General features: G+C 39.7%; 1 protein-coding gene across 8 annotated transcripts; it reads right to left on the bottom strand.

Annotated features, from left to right (window-relative positions):
- Positions 1-141: 141 nt before the first annotated feature.
- On the bottom strand, positions 142-19,996 carry dtna (dystrobrevin, alpha). 8 transcript variants are annotated; one of them, XM_069684038.1, is made up of 24 exons: positions 18,283-18,345; positions 15,574-15,641; positions 15,065-15,145; positions 14,765-14,978; positions 14,390-14,475; positions 13,777-13,931; positions 13,583-13,688; positions 12,956-13,122; positions 12,610-12,734; positions 11,296-11,304; positions 10,789-10,872; positions 10,480-10,548; positions 8,444-8,539; positions 6,775-6,856; positions 6,388-6,482; positions 5,713-5,826; positions 5,485-5,581; positions 4,555-4,578; positions 3,861-4,020; positions 3,661-3,750; positions 3,484-3,583; positions 2,416-2,530; positions 2,242-2,280; positions 142-1,354 (listed from the first exon to the last, which is right to left on the bottom strand). In XM_069684038.1, exons 1-23 carry the CDS (start codon positions 18,297-18,299, stop codon positions 2,263-2,265), a joined length of 2,172 nt encoding a protein of 723 aa, XP_069540139.1. In that variant the 5' UTR covers positions 18,300-18,345; the 3' UTR covers positions 142-1,354; positions 2,242-2,262. The 8 variants fall into 8 exon arrangements, 7 of the variants coding, with proteins under 7 accessions (XP_069540139.1, XP_069540137.1, XP_069540142.1 ...); XR_011309604.1 differs by lacking the exon at positions 11,296-11,304 and having other exon boundaries at positions 2,204-2,280; XM_069684036.1 differs by lacking the exons at positions 11,296-11,304; positions 18,283-18,345 and adding an exon at positions 19,821-19,996.
- Positions 19,997-20,587: the final 591 nt, after the last annotated feature.

Genomic DNA, 20,587 nt, shown 5'->3' with positions numbered 1-20,587 from the left:
TGATGAATTATAGACAATAGGTTGAGGGCAGCCAACAGTGCATTTATGACAGATAATAAATGTGCACTGCTAAAGCAAGCCAATTGAAGTGTGCCGTTCTGGAATGGAAAAGAAAGAGAAAAGGAGTTCATAGGCAAAAAATGTGATATTGTGTCAACACTTTATTATGCATCACCACCATGCAAAATCAATGCTATGAACTTGCTCAAAAATCAAACTAGATATATTTCACACATTTATGATTTTTAGATTGGCTTGCCACTTTTTCTCAGAGTGACTAAGTCACGCACACTCAGAAATACATCAAGAGTGTATATGATGGTGTGCAAGGCACACAGAGAATTCTGTGTGAGAGCATTGGTGCTAACAGATGAAACAATGGCAGATGATTTGTGGTCAAACCTAAATTCATAAACCATTGTAGTAAACACAATTTGTTCACTGCCCTTACCAGTGTAAACCATTGATACTGAGTGGTTTGGAAGTCTCTGTGTTACATCTAGAACCAATTGATCTAAATCTGATTCACAATGTATTTGTAGACAGTGTACATATTTGCAGATCAAATCCCTCTACAGACATAATCACTTCATAGCATCAGATTTAATGAGTTAAACCTCATTTGTCCAGTGAATTGAACTAGCATTGCTTCAGAACAGATGTGTTTTGTTGTTAGCTACATGCTGCATTGACAGCTTGAATGAGTTCCTTTAAGAGGTCATCCAATCAGCTAAGGCAGTGTGCATTGTAATTATTCATGTATCAAATAAAACAAATGTGTCTGATTGGCCTGCACCAAAAACAAGTCAAAAAACAATACAAAAGCCACTCGACGGCGACAGTAAAGAATCTAAATGTAACAGTGGTAAAATCTGTCTGAGTTAGACATTTACAAAATATTGCAATTTTATCATCTAAACTTCCAGTCCAACTTAATCTCAGGTTTATATCTTAAATCAAATGACAAACAAACACTTAATCCTGGATCACTGTTTTCATAAAACATTAGAATTTGAATCATGTTTGCCACCCTGCACTAACAGTGCAGTTGTACATTTGCTTGACAACTCATATAAAAAGGCTTAAAATTAAAAAAAAATTCCCAAAAGTCATGTGGTTTTTATGGCACCAGTGGTATAATAGACAGCTCACTAATTAATCTCTTTACATCAGCTCACAGTATTACCTTAAATATGTGGTTGGTTAAAAAATATATCTTTACATAACTGTATTCTATGGTTGGATTCAGCCATTTATGCAACTTAAATTCTTCATATCTTCAGTGCTCTGTTCTGTCGGCCCAGTGTTGTCTCATCCAGTGTCTTCTACTATTGTTGCTTTTCATATTGCTCACCTGTTAAGAAAACAGAACATGTTACTTACATCTACTGCCATGGATTATTCAACATACAAACATCATATTGTTTATTTTGGTTACTTGGATGACCCTTTTGCCTGGTTTTAAGAGACCCAAATATGCTTCCTCTGCAATGTAAACACGTTTGTGATTGCTCTCTGTCATATGGGCTGTAGCTTACTCCAGTTCCTGTTTTGTTATGATTATTTAAGTTTCCCTCCTGACACGATTAAAGTAAAGTAAAAATTCTCAGCTTTGATATATATTTAGTTTGACACGTTTTTCCTACATAAATGTGCAAAAAAACCAAACGAACAAAAACCCGGAAGCAAATCCTTAATCAGGCCTTAGCCCCGCCCACCACCGCTGCTCGCGCTGGAATTCAATGATCACCGGTAAAAGAGCAGAGCGCATCAATATGGCAAGCGTTGCAAGAAACATGAAGAGAGTTAGCCAAACATGTTTGTGCCAGTCAGCCACAGATGCGGAGCCTGTCATGCACATAATTCGGCGACAAGCAGAGGTATCAGAGTGGTAAGTGTTACAGAGTTAGCATCTTTGTTTCTGTTGTTTGCTAGGTCGTTAGCCTGCAACTGGCAGTGGCTGTTGAGTGGTTCTTAAAAATACAGTAATTCTGCTACGATATTACATTGTTTGGTCTTACTTTTGTTAGAAAGTATGAGGAAGTTCCAGGTCGAGTTTTCATTAAAAGCTGCTCAAAACTTTTACTATGCCAATATCATTGCTTTTTACTGACTAATGTCACATACACACAGCATGCTTTCACATTTTTAAGCTATGTTAAGCACTCAGTTATTCCGTTTTTTTAATTTGATAATGTAAAACCTGATGACAAAAGGTCCATCCAAGTTTCAGACACTTGCCAGTCACCTGGACGAACACAGTCACTGCTGCAGAGTCACCTGTATCACATTATGAGCAATACAAACACAGCACAGAGTTAGAATAAGCACTGACAAGGAGTAATCAAATAGTACATATAACACACAAGATGCCACTTTCTGCTTCCAGCAAAGTCTCGGAAAGCTCGAACTCACCATGCACGTTTTGTCCGGTTCCTGCCTATGCTTCATCAGCTCCTCCAGCTGGAGCTGGTCCTCCAGCTGCTGCTCCAGGTCGTTCTCAAAGCTCTCCCCAGCAGCGCTGGAGCTCCTATGGCAGATAGCAGGCAGTTTAAAACATGCATGCAAGATCTGAGGTTTTACTGAAACTGGAGCTAATGTGACCAAGACCGGAACAAGTAATGAATAAATATTTCTTCCAAACACAAAGTACAGTTTAAAACAATGCTGAAAACTAAAGTCACACCAACTTTTTATCTCTTACAACATTTATTACATATGATTCAAACCAGTGCAGAAATGTAGATGGCCTTATGTATAAAGTATTTGGCAACACAACTGAGAAGCAAATTCAAGTTTGAAAATATTTCACAGACTCCAGGATTAGGTTTGCTCAACTCAATGATTCAACCAAACTCAGCAACTCATATTCATTCATTTTGAGCTTGCAGAAGAATTTCATTTTGAGCTTGCATTTCTCAAATTTCTCTCCACTTTTAGACATTTCATCCTGTGTAATTGGAAATGTAGCTTTCCCCAAACTGCATTGCCACGATGCTGAGGAGGTAATGGTTCATTTGAAGTTTGAAAAGCTTACATAGAGCTTGTTTAATAACATCTGAAATGTATGGAAACTAGTTATGCCCACACTACAAGAAGTATTAGTTATTGACTGTAAATTATTTTTTTTCTTTTTCTTATTTAAGTTTTATTCAGTTTTTTCCAATAGTCCTTATAGTATTTGTTACTAGTATTGTAAGTACTTTTCTTTCTTCCTCTTTAAGACAGAGTTAGGGGTCCCACTGGGGTTTTGGGTTGAGGTGAATGCAGATGTTGGTATAAGTAAAGTAAGTATATGTAAAACCCATTAAAAACATTTTGATGAGCAAAAGGTGTGCCAATGTAGTTTCTTAGGTTTAGTAGTGGAAAAGGATGAGCTGGGAAATTGTAGAAGAATCGTTTTGAATATGGAGGGATGACTGCCAGAAATGTATTGTGAGGCCATTTAAAGGTGACAATTCCTACACTGTATGAAATAAGTACCTTGGTTTATATGTGAAGAGGGGATCTGAAGAGTTTGTGGCCAAGAGGTCACCACGTCCAAAGTCTGAATCTACGATGCTGTCAGTCTCACTTCCACCCTCTGTGAAACAAAAGGCATTTTAAAGCAACTGTTGCGTAAAAATAAGGAATGCAAAGGATTTTTTGTTAATTTTATACCTGAATTGAGTTCTTTAACCAGTGATGACATTGTGTTGGTGATGGAGTCAGCAGCAATGAGTAAGTCATTCCTCAAATTTCTCCTTGGACCTTTGAAAAGAGAAAAAAAGTAGTTTTAAAATTCAATTTATGCACCATATCCGAACATATTTTGTAAACATATTCATAAGAAAATTCCTTCTTCTGTGTGCTTGTGTTACCCTGAGCAAAGGCCTCCTGAACATCCCCTCCCACGCCCATCAGTGAGTCCTGAGGTGTGTGCGTCGGGGTCGTGACGGTAGAGTTGGATTGGATTGGTGTGGGGATCGGCCGGCTGATGGTGTGGCTGGGGGAAGAGCGCGGAGAGCCGGGACCCTGAGTCTGCAACACACACAGACACAGTTTTACTGTTAACTAGTGCCGCTGTGTTGGCGTTGTTAACAGAGAAACCCGAAGCATTAAATGTGTTCCGGATAAAAGGGTTTCTCATCAAAGCAAAGCTTCCCACAGCAACGCAACAAGTGACTCTTTTCATTTTAAGCTCAAATCACAGCAAAGAAATCAAACTCCAAAAAACAGCCGCAAAGTCCAGCTCAATAGTTTTTTTTAAGGCAACGGAGAAGCTAATTTGTCCCAAAAGTACACCACAATATTGTTGTAAGGAACATATGTTACACACATGCTAGAAATGTACACTATGTGGAGTCCTAATGCTGCATTTTCATATTAGTATTTTTGTAGTACTCAACATGCTGTTTGTGCTGTTATCCTGTGAACACTTAACACTTAAACTTAAGAATTACAGATGCTCTGTAGTCCTTAAAAACATTTTGTAGTTACAAAGTTTCCACCTGATAACAGCAGAGTATATAAATCACACAAGTTTTAGTGTCTTTATTCCACAGTTTCACTTACAGCTTCTCTCCGTTCCTCCTCCAGCTGAAAAAAACCCAATATTTTATGACTCGTGAGTATTTCCAGAAAGAATTTAATCAGTGTTTCCTCCAGGACGTGACAAGCATGTGGCATCCTCATGCAAGTTTAATGGATTAACATTGATCCTTTTAGGCTAATTAGATTGATATCCTCCACACTTAAGCCGGTATAGTAAGCAGTTTATGTAGGCTTTGAGGAACTCCCGTCTTGTTCGCTGTAAAAGATATTCTCGCACCAGAGGTTATCCTTCTTACAGGGGAGTAGACGTGTTGTCTTGTAAGGTGCAATGGAGCATAATCTCAAACTCTATATCTTTAATTGTTTGTCTGGTGGTATGAGATACCTTGACATAATAGGTAATCGGGGGCATTGTCACATAAATTAAAAACTTATATTCAAAGGGGACCTTCTTAATGATCCATGTGTTAACAGAACAGTAGCACAAATACGCCATAGGAGCCTGCTGTCACTCAAAAATCAAGTGCTTAGTCTTTGGACAGAACTTTACATCAATGATAAAAATATTTGACTTTAAGGCCAATATGTTTCAATTTTGATCGGGAGAGAAATACGCAAAATCACATATTTAAACCTTTAAGTCAAAATCATGAAGTATATTTGTGTATGTACCGTTGAAAAATGTCTTTTTAGTCTTAACTGAGCTTTACTTTTTAAGGTTAGCGCCCTCTGATGGACATATTCGGTAATTTCTCACGTTTCCTATTCTGCAAGTCCAGCGTTGTCTTTATTTTAGTATGAGTTATCACCTACAGCTAGGAAAAATATGTAAAACACAGCAAGAGGAAACAGAATGTGCAGTAATATTCAGTAATACTGAAGGCGTCTTAAGTGTCTGTGAGCCGCGTGAGCACTGTGAAGTCTGTGAGATGAGCTGCACGTCTATAGTACCTTGAGAAGCATCATTAGCTGCTCCAGCTGCACCATGAGTTCCCTGCGACTCTCCTGCAGAGTAGACATTCTTTGTTCAAGCTCATCTTTGCGTTGCCTAACAGAGGAAACAAGGTGTACAATGTGATGATACCATACATACAATTATAATAAGTTCTACCGCAGCCTTTACAAAAATGTCAGTTTTAAATGCTCTGCATGGTGCAGCATTAAAGCAGATAGAGTTACCTGAGAAGTCGTAGCTCAGCCAGCAGGGTGGGGTTCTGCTGGCCCTTGTCAGGAGGTGGCTGGGAGGCCTCCTCGTGTTGGAGGCGCAGCCGCTGAATTTCCAGCAAGATTTCTCTGAAAGAGGCACAAACATACCAAATTACTTTACCAGGTTATTAGATTTTTCATATGACCTAGGGTCAACAGAAAATACAGGGTGTTTTGTGACTGTGCAACGCGCACTTTGAGCACCCTCTTAGATCTTACTGGTAGCACTGTCAACACCTGACAATGCTTAAAGGAGCAGTGTGTAAGATTTATCTAGCAGTGAAGTTGGAGATTGCTTCCAAATAATGACTGCCCCCTTTACCGTCTCCTTCCAACTCAGTCATTTAAATTTCCAGCAGATACTGAGCAACAATAGTTAGTGTCCACCTGATGAATTAATTCAGCTGGTTTTGGTCTCCACCAACCCATAAGTGAGCCCATAAAGCTGTTACTCCTGTCATTTTTAAATAGTCATGTGATCCATTGCTTACTTAAAATATTATTTAAAGCTGCATTAAATCATAATACTTGCTCCCTGAGCTTCTTTTAATGTTAAGGTGGATTTTTTGTTGTTGTGTAGTTTAAAAAAGAAGAATAGAGACAAACAGAAAAGAACTGAACAGTATCAACCAATCAGTCGTCCCTCACCTGTTCTTGCTCTCGAGCTCGGCGATGAGCTGCCTCTGCTGTTTGTTGGCATCCAGAGAGCAGGGGAGGTCTGTAGGGATCCTCTGCTGCTGCGCCTGTCGGTGAAACCAAGCAAGAGACATCACGTGACTCGGCTTTACCTCGGGATGATGTCACCCACTACCTTATCTCATATCTCACAGGGAGGGAATAAAACAGACAAGTCACCAGCCATCCATCAAGGCCAGATCAGAACATAAACAGGCCTACAAGTCGGGTTAGAAATGATCACCACCTGTAAATCCCTTCATCATCTTTGCTGTAACAATGACTGAAACCCCCAAAGGTAGACGAGCAGCGTATGTCAAACCGCCTCATCATAAATGTCTCATATGCAGTATATCTCACCGCAGCATCAGCAGCCAGTCTAGCAGCATAGCGGGCAATGAGACTGTGCTCTTCATCTTGATGGTTACTGCTCTCCAGCAAACTGATGAAGAGGAAAATAGAGATGGGGGTTACAACATGAAACAGTCAATACACAGTTAAGCAGACACAGAAATAAAGCAAGAAATCCGTCAAAGTTTAGTCAAAAGTCGGATTAGTTCTTTGTCAGGAAAGCTTCATAGGTTTTACAGCAGAGGCCCTCGTAATCATGCTAAGCTACTTATGTAAAACCATAAAAGCAAGAATGCAGATGGGTTATTATGTAAAAGTGAGGTGAAGTAATCATTTGCTTTGTACGTAAATGCCAGGAGGGTAACTTATACAGTCTGATCGCAGATACAGTCAAAAATGAAATTTGAAAGGACACATGCTGTAAAAGCAGTCAAATGCACTCAGACAGAAAGACTTGGGGATTCAAAGACATGAACAGTATCAAAGATATACAACCAACCTCCAACTTGATGTATCAAACATTTTACTAATAAGTTTATGTCTCATTTGCTGGTTTCAAGTCTTCACAGTATGAATTTAATTGTGTAAATTAACTATTGTCCCATAGAGTAAAATAAGCAGCGAAGCATATGCTTTAGGGCGCGGCTACATTTGATAAACTACTTTTTCATATTGTTTAGTATGAAGCCTTTTTTTGGCTGACCGCCGGGGTCAGCCCTACACATGGGTCTGTATGTGACTGACTAAGTAACTGACTGGCTGACTGAGTGAGTGACGGTACTTTCAGAGCCGTACAGAGAGAGAGTTGCGACATCGCAATGGTGGCTCATGGAGCATATTGGACCTCCACTGACGCGAATCTCTGTCTATACGGCTCTGGGTGCTTTGTTCGGGGAGTAGGCAGGGCTGCTCCTCCGCTATCCCCAACTATGTCTGCAGAGCGCACCTGCTTTCAAACACGTTGTCATCAGCCTCATAAGGACAGTCCTTGTAACACATGGATGTATGCACCGTGCTAACCAAGCTAGCACTAGCATTAGCTTATAGCTTAGCGTTTGCTAACCCCTCGCTTATGTCCAGCTGCACCCTTTCACACAAAAGGGTCACTTCAGGCTCCAAAAAACCAAGATGGCTCCCTGACAATCAAACTTGTAGCTTTAAAACAGGAGTCTAGTATAAAGCGGTGGTTAATGTCACTATTTCACTTTTTATGTACAGTGTATGTTTTTTTAAAAATGTTCAAGATTTAATGACCCAAGCTCATATTTGAGGTTACTTAGTTGTAATAGATATAAGGTAAATAGAATAATTATATAATGATTCGTTAAAAATAAGGTAATTAATATTATTATTTTGAGTGATATTATTTTTATGCAACAAATATGAATATATAATATCATGTTGTCAAAAACAACAGCGGTTACGTTTTATGTTTGTTTATGTTAAGTGACATAACAACATAATATAATGTGACATTTGTTTGTTTAAAAGGGGTTATAAGGATTCAAACATAACCAATACAGTTTCACGTTAGAAAGATAACCCTTGGTAAAACAGCATGAGGTGTTAGGGGAGAAACAGAATAAGGTTGGGTTAGGGGAAGGATCGTGAGGTGGCAGTTCAGCAATGCACATAGTTTCCACTGGTGTTTGGCAAACACAGCACCACACCAACTAACCATGTGTTTGGGTTGTTTTGTAGTAGATTCACATAGAGGCCAATCAGAGTATGTTCGTCTGCAAGTCTATCAGCAACATCGAGGTTGTAGTTCAACCTGGAACAGTGCAGGGTTTCACAAAACATAAAACATTACATAACACAGGTGACAAAAGAAGAGGGACAAAGAAAGAGAGATGACAAGAGAAGAGGAGGAGAGTGGCTGAAAAGCAGCCATTCATGGATGGCTAGAGAGAAACAAGGCCTTATTATATTTGGCAGAGACGCCGCTGATGAAGGCTAAGAGCTCGATTAAGGACATGCCCCCCAAAAAGGTCTAAAGCTACATGCACTGTTTACATTCTACAAGCATCAATCACTCAGTGCTCTGTTATTAAAACTATTGAAAGTCATTATTTTTGACTCAAACAATCCACCCCTCAAGATATGTCAAGCACACCAGCTCCTGTATTTTAGGAGGCCCTCCAGCTGCATAGCAAAGTCCTACAGCAGCCATCACTACCGCTATTATGGAGGGTCGATGAAGAATTATCTGTGATCGTAAAATAGCTCAAAACAGCAGCAACAACAACAAACGCATAGTCAATCCACACAGAAGAAAATGCACAAAAATAAGGGGCTTTTTTGGTCTCAAACCCACTTAAGGTTAAACTGTTGTGATAGTTTCCTTCTTATTCCACTCTCTGGCCAGTTAGCTGGAAAAATGTATTTTGGTGTGTTTATCAGCAAGCTAACAATCATGTAGCTAATATAGCAAAGTAGCTAAATCTAATCAAAAAACACTCAACTAGCACGTTCAGCATTTTGACCTCAAATTTATGGCTAGCACTGTTATGTTTACATGTAGCCACAAGCTAATGATTAGCAGACCCCCCACCCTCCAATTTACAAGCTAAGGGGAATGCTACTCTGCTTGTGAAATTGTGTTTTCTGGGACTCAACATAAATCTCCCTCTAAAGCTATGGCTAATGTTTTAGCGAATAGTTACTTATTACACATTCAGCAGACAGAGACAGTCTAGTACACTTTTTTGGCTCTGTTTTGCATTTTTTCCCAACTCCTGAGAGAAATATTTGGCTTTTTAGCTGCTAATTTGCTCTGCTTGTAGGATTGGTTACCAGGCAGATATTCAGAATGTGGCAAGGGCAATTTAAATGCAATGCTTAATCACCAGACCGCTCATGTAACTTTCTAACATTTTTAACTTTAAGAAAAGCTTTTATAGGGAGGAGTGTTGCAAATTACCACCCACTACAAACACAGTATTTGCTTCTTATAGGTGTTTGTCTATATAAATAGATAACTGTGAATTCCAGCTGTTTCAATTCAAACCATTTTTAGAAATGTAACTTAATATTCTCAATAGCTAATGAAGCCTGGAGAAAGCATGTATTACTTATCTCATCCTGTGCAAACAGTAACAGCAATGTCAGCTGCTCTGACTTGAACATCAAGAATAATGTAAAGAGCACCAATCACTCAGCACATCATATGTTTTTCTATAAGCCCAAAGAGTTATGAAAGGGACTAGTGTTCCCTAAAGAAACACTTTCTTGTGCAGGTGCAGAGGAGCAAAAAAGTCCTTGATAGAGAAGTCAGGATCAACAACACCTTTATCTCTCAACTGAAAACGCAAGTTAATCCTAGTTCATCAAAACAGGTCCATTTTTTCCAAAGACATCAGGAATGATGAGCCTGGAAATGTATACCGTTTAACTGCAACAGCTTTAACAAAGAGGAGATTATGGGTAGAATTTAAAGAGGCTCATATTAGAAACCGTATTTCCCATGAAAAGATTGTAATAGACAATCAAAAATAATTGCTAATGATCTTTATAATGCATGCTAATCTAGCGTCTTTTAAATAGCCCCTTGAGTACAACAGCGTAAACACCACCAGAAGAAAACTGGTTCACTAATAGTTTCCTTAGGACAGTTAGCACTCTAGTTTATGCCCTATGATTATTAACTATATTAGTCCACACATGCATTTGAGCTACAAAAGGCATTAACATGTGCACACCTGTGTCACTTACCCTTTACCTTTAAACAGATGTGGAGCAGCCACAGTCAAGGGCTTTCTTATCTCAACATCATTATTCCTGCTGTAAGGCAAACTTTCTTTTTACATTCAGCAGAAGAAAACCACAGAGAAAAGAAAAGCAGCACAGAGATACACAAACACACACACACAAATACACACACGCTTTGCAAAATAAAGGCAAGGAAATAAAGACAGTGTGGGTCACAGAGTCCACAGGGCATGGGGCCTTTAGGGAGCATGGCAAATTGAAAAGATCTGCTGTAAAATCCAGGACATCCATTGTTACGGCTGTTGCACTCACTTTTTGGTGGAGTAAGGGTTCCCTGATGTAGGCATGGAGTGGGAGAGTGCGTAGTCATTGGTGAAGTTCACTGGTCTTGGTGGCCTAGACAGGAAACAAATTATTTTTTATTAAATCCATAACTGAAAAGGCTTTCTTTTTTTTGGTTAAAGAGACAGGAAATGATCCTCGCTTTTTCTTTCGTCTTTCATACTTTCAATGTTATGGGAAAAAATCTTGGTCGATGTCCTGCTGTGCATTTATCAGGATGTGGTTACAAAGTCAGATATGATTAGTTCTGTAGGGTGGGGTAAACAGTAAGAACATGCAATGAGTGGAGGACTGAATCTGTGAACAAACACACCAAGGGTTTAAAAAAACATGAACAATAGTGACTGTCAGTAGGCGAGGGAGGATGGGACTTGACTACACTGTATATAATTAGCACAACACAAAGGACTCAAATCTACAGTTACAAAAATGAACACAGTGATTTTGTCATGTGTTAGATAATCAAAGCAGACTCACCACGTATCTCTGAGGAAAGTACAGAGCAAGAAAAGGAACAAAAAATGATTTATTATCATTTTCTCAATAGTGCAAAGACTACACTAAATGTAGATTTAAAAAAATGCATCAAAAAAGGAACATTTATATTATTAACTGGAATAATCTTTTGAAAAAACATCATGTGCTGCATTTTGACCTCAGAATGATGGCTGTATACTGGTAGCCACTTGCTAATGATTAGCAGAGCTAAAGTGAACTAAACAAACATGGATTTGCTAATAAATATGAGCTTGTTGTTTTCACGTAGCATCAGCTTGCATTATGTGGTCAGATTCTGGGTGGTAGTTGAATGTTCACTATGACTATTTAGTCAAAAGCATCAAAAACTTCTGTCAGTTTGAAAGTTGGTGTGGCTAATATATTAGCAAGCAGTTGCTTTTTACACATCCAGCAGGTTTTTTAGCTCTGCATGTCTACCAACTCTACCAAATATTTGGGTCTACGGCTCTGCTATGTTCACCAACTAGTTGCTAACTTTGTCTGTTTGCTACAAGTATTTGATTCCAGGCAGATAGGCAGTTTTGTAACCAGGTATTAAAGGTATGAAAGCAAGCTAATCAACCCTGGAGGACACATCATCTAAAAGCTCTGTATAAACAGTAACTGCAACATCGAGAATAACGTAAATACATATATCTATAAATATTCAGGACAATATTATTGACTGGAATAATCTTTAATAATATATATCAGTATCTGAATATATTTCATCCAACAAGAACAAACTTAAATATCTAAGAAGTATTCCTTTAATGTCTAAATTAAAGGGAAACAGTGTTAGTTTCGGGTGAAATAAAACACATATCACAAATTATATCATTATTAAATATGTGAACTAATTGTTTTAATCTGGTACCAATAATCAGATTCCTTTGGCTGTTAAATTTAGCCTTCAATTTGAGGGTAATCTTGTACAAAACATAGCATTTTGTCCTTTTTATTTATATACAGTTTTATATACCTTTTAATAATCAGCACCAGAGTCCTACAGAGTGCGTGCTTGTGAAGACTCCTCTTTTATTATTTATAAAACAAAACATCAGTCAGGTCCAGGAAAAGGTAGCAGCAGTGGTGCAGACTACAGTCATTCCCAAGGCTATAATTAAGCCTCATTGATCAGTTGACCTTAGAGATTGACTGGAATCACTTCAGACACAGAGGCAGCAACAAGATAATTATCAGCTGAGGGATATAATCAAACATTTTAAAGCATCTGAAGAGGCTCTCTCTCTGTCTGCAGGAAGAAGAAAACAAGCAAGAAGATGGACTTACACAATGTGAGCTAGGTTCAGAGGTTTCTCTGGCAATTCGGGGAACATGGGGTGAAGAGGCTCTCTGCTGGATGCACAGCTCAGTGACTTACTGAGGGCATGGGATAGCTTCTTAGCAGGGGATTTCTGGGGGAAAAAACCACAAGTGATGAGCTTATTCTGAGCACACAGGGACTCTAATTTCTTTTCAAAACATATGTCGTCATTACAGCGATACTGTCACCGGCATGGAACAATCAGCATCATCTTAACACTGTGGTGAATCAGAGCAAAAATAGCCACAACGAGTGGTCCAGAGCAGACACACCTCCCTCTCCTCCTCCTTCTCCTCCTCCTCCTCTCCTTACCCATGACGTATACTCCTTCATTTGGTGCTGGTTGCTATGGGAACCGCTGGCATGCCCCCTCCAGAAGCAGTCCTGACAGAGCTGGTAATTATGACATTGCTGGCAGCGGTAGCGGAAGCCCATCATACTCTCAGTATGGCAGTAGGAGCACTCGACCGGGTGAAAGACTGCAGGGAGGAGGGGAGGGGTCAAACACACACACACACATACAGATGGACAAACACATGCACACAAACAGCTGTTATTGTAAAACCCTGATATTTAGCACATTGCAAAGAGCGGGGGATTAATTTCCATTAATTTAGGGACAGATGTGCAATCATTTCACATTTCATTTTCACTAAATACACTCACAGCAGTACGACGCTAGCATGCTGAATTTGTGTAAGCATGTTGGTGATGATGACCGCATCACAAACACATGCACTCATACACAGGGTGTGAGGTCCCTATGGGTCTTCTTCACTGGAGGTGTGTGTGTGTTCTTTGTATCTCTCTGCTTGACTGATTGTGTGTGTGTGTGTGGTGACTCAAGATTATGATGCAAAGCTGAACTTTACAATCCCCCCAGCCCCGCCAGATTCATCCAGTTATCCATATCCATAAATATGCTGCGTGGTGTCTTACCGTTCTCTACGTTGGCGAGCCGATGCATGAGCGGCAACCACACCAGACACTGAGGGGGCGGGTCTGACATCAACGTATCCAGGAATGTATTAAGGGAGACCTTTTTCTGTTGACGTCGGATGCAGAGGAGAGTGAGATTTAACAGAGAAGCAGAATTCAAAAACAATCACACATCCTCCTTATATTACACTCACCTGCTGGGTAAAGCATGTTCTGGCAGCCTGTTCAGTGTAACCAAAAGAAGGTCCCTCAAACACCGCCATGGGTAATTTAAGAACCTCCCTCAGAAATTGGTCAAACTGCGAGTGCACCATTATTCCAGCAGAATCGGAAAGCTGTGAAAAAATATCTGGCGGAGGAGACGTTATACAAATGAATCAAACTAATTATCAGTTGCCACCACAGTGGGCTAATTACAGCATTACGCAATGCAATTATCCCACTTATTTGTGAAAACAAATCAAAGTAAAGCAGTTATTCTAATCAATTGTTATAATACAGCAGCAATACAGCACTTTTTTTTCTGTTCACGAGCCACGACTGCTCCCACAGACTTTGTACATTATGTAATAAACTTCAGATAATGAATAATGAGTCGTCGCAGCCCTGAAGAGTCAGGCTCAGCAGATATAGATGATACAGACAGTAATAAGTTTATATTATGAATTCTAAAGCAGGACATTACTTAGACCATAAACTGAATGACCTTTACAAAGACAATTAGCTGATTTATTACAGGTAAAATGTGCAGTTTTCCTTTCATTTTTCACAATTTAAAGGAAAATAAGGATTTGTTGTGTTGCTTACATCTTAATTTATCCAGAATTTTCCCACCACAGATGCTCGCTAGGGCCATCTTCACAACAAAGATGGATATCTTGCCATGGCCCTCCCTAAAAGGAGAAAATACACAGTTGCAGATTCTTTAAAAAGAAGCTGTCAAGACCTATGAAGTCAACGGTTTCTCTAAAAGGCACAACCTTTTAAAGGAGTCACAGCGATCATCATCTTTTAGCATCTATAAAAAAAAAGAACTTATACACGTTGGGAAGTAATAAAGGTAAATAGTATTTACACACCACTTGTGCAGACACTCCAGAGTCACATTTCACACCACATATTGTAAAAACCTGAGATATGAAAGTAGGCCAACCGCCGTCTGTGCTGCGACGTGTTACTCACGGGTCATACGAGGCCAGCAGGAAGTTGAGCAGCAGGTTGATGGAGTGATCCACGTTGATCTGGTGGGTGGTGGGCATGCGCTTGTTCAGCTGGTAAAAAAGGGTGGACAGCACCACTTCCAGGCGAGCCACGGAGAGCTCGGCGTTGAGGTCCATGGTGTTGATGCCGTTCTCTCGGAAAGCCTCGATGACATTCCAAATGTCGACTAAATGCACTGAAACGCACACAGGAAAAATTAACATAAACTTGATATGGACGATTATGAGCGTAGAGATGTAGTTAATTGTACATCATACTCACAATTGCATTTTTTCTGCACAAATCTGAGTTTGCAGGCTGTCCTGTATGTCGATAATCGTATGGAATCCAAATCTTGAGCCCCTGAGGAAAAAATATTTGACGTGAGTAACATCCTGCTTCTTTACACATTAAAAGTCTATTTTTATTTCAGCAGTTTTTTTCATATTGTCATTTCCATTCGTTGCTTTTTATAATGCCACTTTTCCCACTGATGCGCCTTTCAACAGCACACTATCAAATAAATATATTATTAAAGTGTATTTATGCTGACTTTGATGCTTATTTTTGCCACTTTTCAAGTGTGAACAAAAGACATACTCAAACCTTCTCTGACGTAGGATATTGTATGGAACTGGGACACAGCTTAAGAATTTGTATTATTTAATAAAATATAGGGAAACATGACATCTTTATGACATTTGCGTAACATTAAAGTTACAGAATAGACTTTGCCCTTGTTATGGTCAGTCAGGTTTAGATCACACCGAACTGAGGCCCTGAGCACTTACTCATCTCGACAAACAGTTGCCTTCTATCTGCCATGTTGTCACCGCTCCGCTCGCAGTCTTCAATCATTCTGATCAAGAGGAGAGAGAGTCATGTCAGAGCCTTTGAACACCTGGTTTCAACAGAGACAGTTCAGATTACAGCGTCGTTCAATCACGGCGTATGCTCTTCAGCTGATTTATTCTGCGTAAAATAAAGACCAAATTGAAGAGTCGCAGATCATTTTTAAACATCTGTGTATAATGAGTCTTTAAACACTCACCCCATGACTAATGTATTTACCGTACTGTAATAATATTATACCCATTTCATAACTCACATCAACACCGTTTCGTTTCCCTTTACACAAAACATCACTGTTTACATATTTATACTCTCCCCCAGGAATACTTATGAACAGCTGTCACCAAGAATTGGCCATCACATAATGTTGTAGCTGCAATTACCAAGGCAGGATTACGAACCGTGCAAACCAGGAAGCTGCCTGAGGCCTTGGACCTTTAACAGGCTCCAGGTTCATTGTGTGGCCCCGCCCCTCTTAGTTACTGTTACTAAGCTTTCCGCTCTTCCTCAGCCCATATACAGTTTGTTATGATGATAGGGAAAGATTTCAACCAAGGAATTAAGGTATTCAGTTATTTTTGAAAGTATAGGTATACGCCTCTCTCTCGAGGATTTTGAACCTTGCAATTGACCTTTCTTAAGTGTCCGCTGAGCTGTCTGCTCAAGGTTTCTGCCGGAAAAAAAGGAAGTTTTTCCTTGCCACGGTTGCCAAATGTTGTCATTGTTGCCAAGTTCTGCTCATAAAGTGTCTTGAGATAACTTTGGTTATAATTTGGCGCTATACAAATACAATTTGATTTGATTCTACTACCGTATCTTAAAACGGCACCAGCGCAATAGTGCTGAGTTTTTGGGCATCGGACATATAGCTTCAAGTAGCTGACAACAAGTACTACAGTCTCAGAGGGGCAAAGGGGGACACACATCTGGCAAGGCAGAAGCAATGTTCAATGTAGACAATGTAGTCTAGTCATTTAGTGTCATTTATTTGGAATCAATTTGTGTCTTCATGCTTTGTAAATGGAAGTATACATTGCAGATACAGTATATCCTCCCATTGCATACTTTAGTCCTGGCTGTCGGCTTTTTGAAGCTGTATTTCCTGACATCTATAAAATATTCACTGTAACATCAAATGGAACATTATTTCTTTTAGTCTTGACTAAGGACCAGTAACTACAGGGGTGGGTCAATTAGCAAACCTTGCTAGGTAGTACTGTATGTGCCTCTAAAACACAATATAAACTGAAATGACAGGAGCATTAAACCAAACCTGCATTATAACAAAATATATCTCTTAAAGGGGCCCTCAGTTCAAATACAGTAAAAAAAAAATGGGGTCCCACAGCTCATTTTGCCCCAGGGCCCGGTAGCAGGATAATCCGGCCCTGCTAGTTACATTAAAACTTCACATTTTCAGTTGTTTTAAGTACATTTACAAATTAAATGTAGCACACTACAGTGCTTATCATAAATGTGAGGGTGGGGGACACAGAAAAACTTAAGTAAGACAAGGACAAGACTTTCAAAGTGGCAGAGCAGCAGAGAGAGTGCTCACAGCATGCCTCGCTGCACACTGTCCGAGGCAATCTAATATACCTAGTCATGTGGTTTGTTGCCATGGCAGCAAAGATCCCAGCCGTTCCATTCGTAAAAACATAGTGTTAGCCCCCCCTCAAACACACACACACACACACACACACACACACACACACACACACACACACACACACAACACCTCCCACTGCAGACAAGCAAAGTGTATATGAAAAAGTTTTTTCACCTCTTAATATCTTTTATATCTCAACACTTTAAAGCAATCTGGCACTTTTTGTGACACCCATCCAGGCATGGTGTTTCAAATTATTTTGACAGTAATTGGTAGACCCAAATATTATGCTGCTGAGACCAATGGTGTGGAAATTAGAATTCACCTAGTTTTAAAAAGCAAACCACAACAAACGTTTTACTCTTTACAATCCTTCCTCTGATTATATACTTTAAATACAGTCAGGTATGGAGCTCTAGGAATCTATGAAATCCAATTTAAGAGTGAAAGATTAAGCTAATAAGTTAACCTGGATTTACAGAATCAAGTGCGGTATTTGAGTTAATTACCTCACAGCATAGCGCTACACTACTACAACACTACATAACTAACATTTGATGGCAAATTATTATAATAAGGCAGAATACAAGGTCCAAAAAACAATTAATATTGTAAACTGCATTTTAGGGTTTTTATTGTAAAGCAATACTGAAACAGACAGATCCTGCAGTTGCACACATAAATGAGTGTCATTATTTTTAAGGCAATGATGAATGCACCTACAACAGTAAAGAGCAGTTTAAGATAGCCAGTACTGGCAGCCATTAGTCCAATGTCATCTTGAAAGTAATGTGTATGCAAGCCCATTCATCACTTACACAGAGCATGAATGTAAAAGTGTACAAATATATTCACTTTTTTATAGATTAACATTGATATCCTTTGCACATCCGAGCAAACACACCCTGAGTGCCAGCTATGTGACCTTCTGCGCTCTGTTTCCAGGCTCTGAAATAACACAGATTGATACAATCTAGTGCAAGAGCAGATATTAAACCAGCACAGCCGATATGAATGGTCGGGAACGAGATGAACATACCTTTCATAAAGCACCATGGTTGTTTTTCTTCACCTCTCCTATCCTTAGTTATCACAACCCCAAGTCCTCCTTCTATTGAAACACTACACAAACTCCATCAGGGAAACATGACAACAAAAGCATCCCAAACGAACGAGGCACACTGAAGATATCTCAAATTAGAAACTGTCAGCTAGGACACAGCCTGTGCTGCCTCTATCTTTAACTACAAATGAGAAGGCTCCACATTCTTGAACAGCTTTACTGGCTCTCTAGTTGCAGACCCCAAACCTCATTCCTGGCATGAACCCAGCAAACATTACTCTCTCCCTGTGGCACTGTCACACTGGCAGCATTAGAAAATAACTGCCCTTAAAAGAGCAAATCATCGCGTAACATTAACGTTAAAGGAAAAACTGGTGGGGCAGCCAAAAGCAAACCGAGGGTCTCGCAGTAATGTCTCTTTAAATGTTGCTCTGATTTCTGTTGGATGAAACTGCATTTTAGCCAGCAGCAACACAAAAACAGCCTTATTAGTGTGTTATTTACATTACGAGTCTATTTCCGTAGCAGCTCGATAAAACATAGTGGACAGTGCTGTTACTTTATGTCCTCCTTGGTAAACAGATCGCAACATTTCCAAACACAAGCACTTACTTGAGTTACAGCTCAATCTTGTGTTTGGCCAGCTCAGTACAGTACATCGCAGCTGTTAGCACTGATTGGCCAGAGTTATTTTTACATCACGAGACTATAAACTACACTGGCATCCCAATCCCATCCCCTGACAGGAATAAAAAGGCTGCGCCATTGACTTAAGGTTAATCAGATAGAGCTGAGTGAAAGCCAGCGATGTTGTGCTTTAGTGTAGGTATAGTAAAACGGCTTTCTCTTCCTGTCTGGTACCAGCCGGTGATGTCTGCTGGGCCCTGTAGTCTGTGTCCCCTGCTGATGATCACCATGGTTTCAGCTGTGAAAAGGCCAAAACTTTAGGAGAGAACAGCTACAAATTTTACATGGCTGGTGCTGTGATTTTGTTTACAACACTGTTTTTAAGTTCTTAGCACAAACTCAAAAGGGGGCATTGTTAGAGTAGCACAAATAGTAAGAAAAGAAACTGGAAGAAATACAATATGTTTCCTGTGATAGCCAACACCGAATCACATTTGCATTTCAATCACAAGCATGAATAGAGATATACTCTTGGGCATAGACAGTGTCCCTTTGCCCTCTGAATATTAATAAAAACATAAAAATTCCACCACAGCAATAAAGCAAGAAAGGCAACAGGCACCTTCTGCTACACACTCAGCTCAGGCATCACCTGTCACGCCACAGACACCTGTGTGTACGAGAGACAAAGAGCTCATTGTAACAGAAACATCTGATTGCAAACACGGCTCCCGTTCACATGTTTCTATCAGCAAACACCCCCGTTTCCATCGCTGCAACTTCATCGTAAAACTCATTTCACCCCAAGTGACAAACTAGGTTAAGGTCGCTCCTCCACCGCTTGCCAGCCTCCAGCAGCTGCAGCAGTGCACTTGCTCAATACTTACCAGAATTTATTTCGAGGCATGTCACACAACATCACTGTTTTCCATCCAGGGAACCCGACAGCCGGTCGTGTCCTGCGGTGCGATCACGGTTTCTTTGGTGTGAGGTACTGCATCACTGCACGAAGCGGCCGTTTGTTGTGCCGCTTCTCCCGCAAACGCTTGCTCGTGTAGTGGAAATTTTCGGGTAGCGTACTGGCTGAGCTGAACACAAGGCAGCGTTTGCCTCCAGTATGTGGCCTTCGCGATGACGTAATGCGGAATCTCTTCACTTGCGTCAGTGTGCTGCGCTGCAAAATGTTAAATTTTGATACGAAAAGGGGTGAAAAAAAAATCTAAATAAGAAGATGACTGATATATTTCACAGAGGTGTACGTGGAAAGTTGCGTTCATTCGCTTTTTTTAAAGCATTTTGAAGCTCTATGAAGATGACGTCATCGATTCAGTAAATCTTTGTGAATGAAAACAATATTCATCCAAATAATTACATTTCTTGCAGACATTATTGTTTGTCTGGCATAGATATATACACAGACAGATAGATCAAACTAGTATATAGACTAGTATATAAAAATTGTGATTGTTGTACATTTGTTTGAGGGCCTTTGTTTCAAATTTGCACATCCAGAGAACTGATGTACCATAATGATATAAAACACTAATAATGCATCATGTAATTGTCATTTCAGGGAACTGATCCAGCAGCAAAGGTAATTTATTTGTCTTTTTACAAAGTAGTGTTGCACCCTGAAATGTATGCTGTAATCACT

This window comes from Semicossyphus pulcher, unplaced genomic scaffold (assembly GCF_022749685.1).
Source record: "Semicossyphus pulcher isolate SPU_LCO1_2020_fin unplaced genomic scaffold, fSemPul1.0.p SCAF_7, whole genome shotgun sequence".
Lineage (NCBI taxonomy): Eukaryota > Metazoa > Chordata > Actinopteri > Labriformes > Labridae > Semicossyphus > Semicossyphus pulcher.
This window is presented reverse-complemented; position numbering and strand designations above follow the sequence as displayed.

Coding starts and splice junctions, on each gene's coding strand:
- dtna (XM_069684038.1), bottom strand. Junction 5,827..6,387: donor GAGCTCGAGAGCAAGAACAG/GTGAGGGACGAC, acceptor TGCCTCTTTCAG/AGAAATCTTGCTGGAAATTC. Junction 5,582..5,712: donor GCTGAGCTACGACTTCTCAG/GTAACTCTATCT, acceptor TTCCTCTGTTAG/GCAACGCAAAGATGAGCTTG.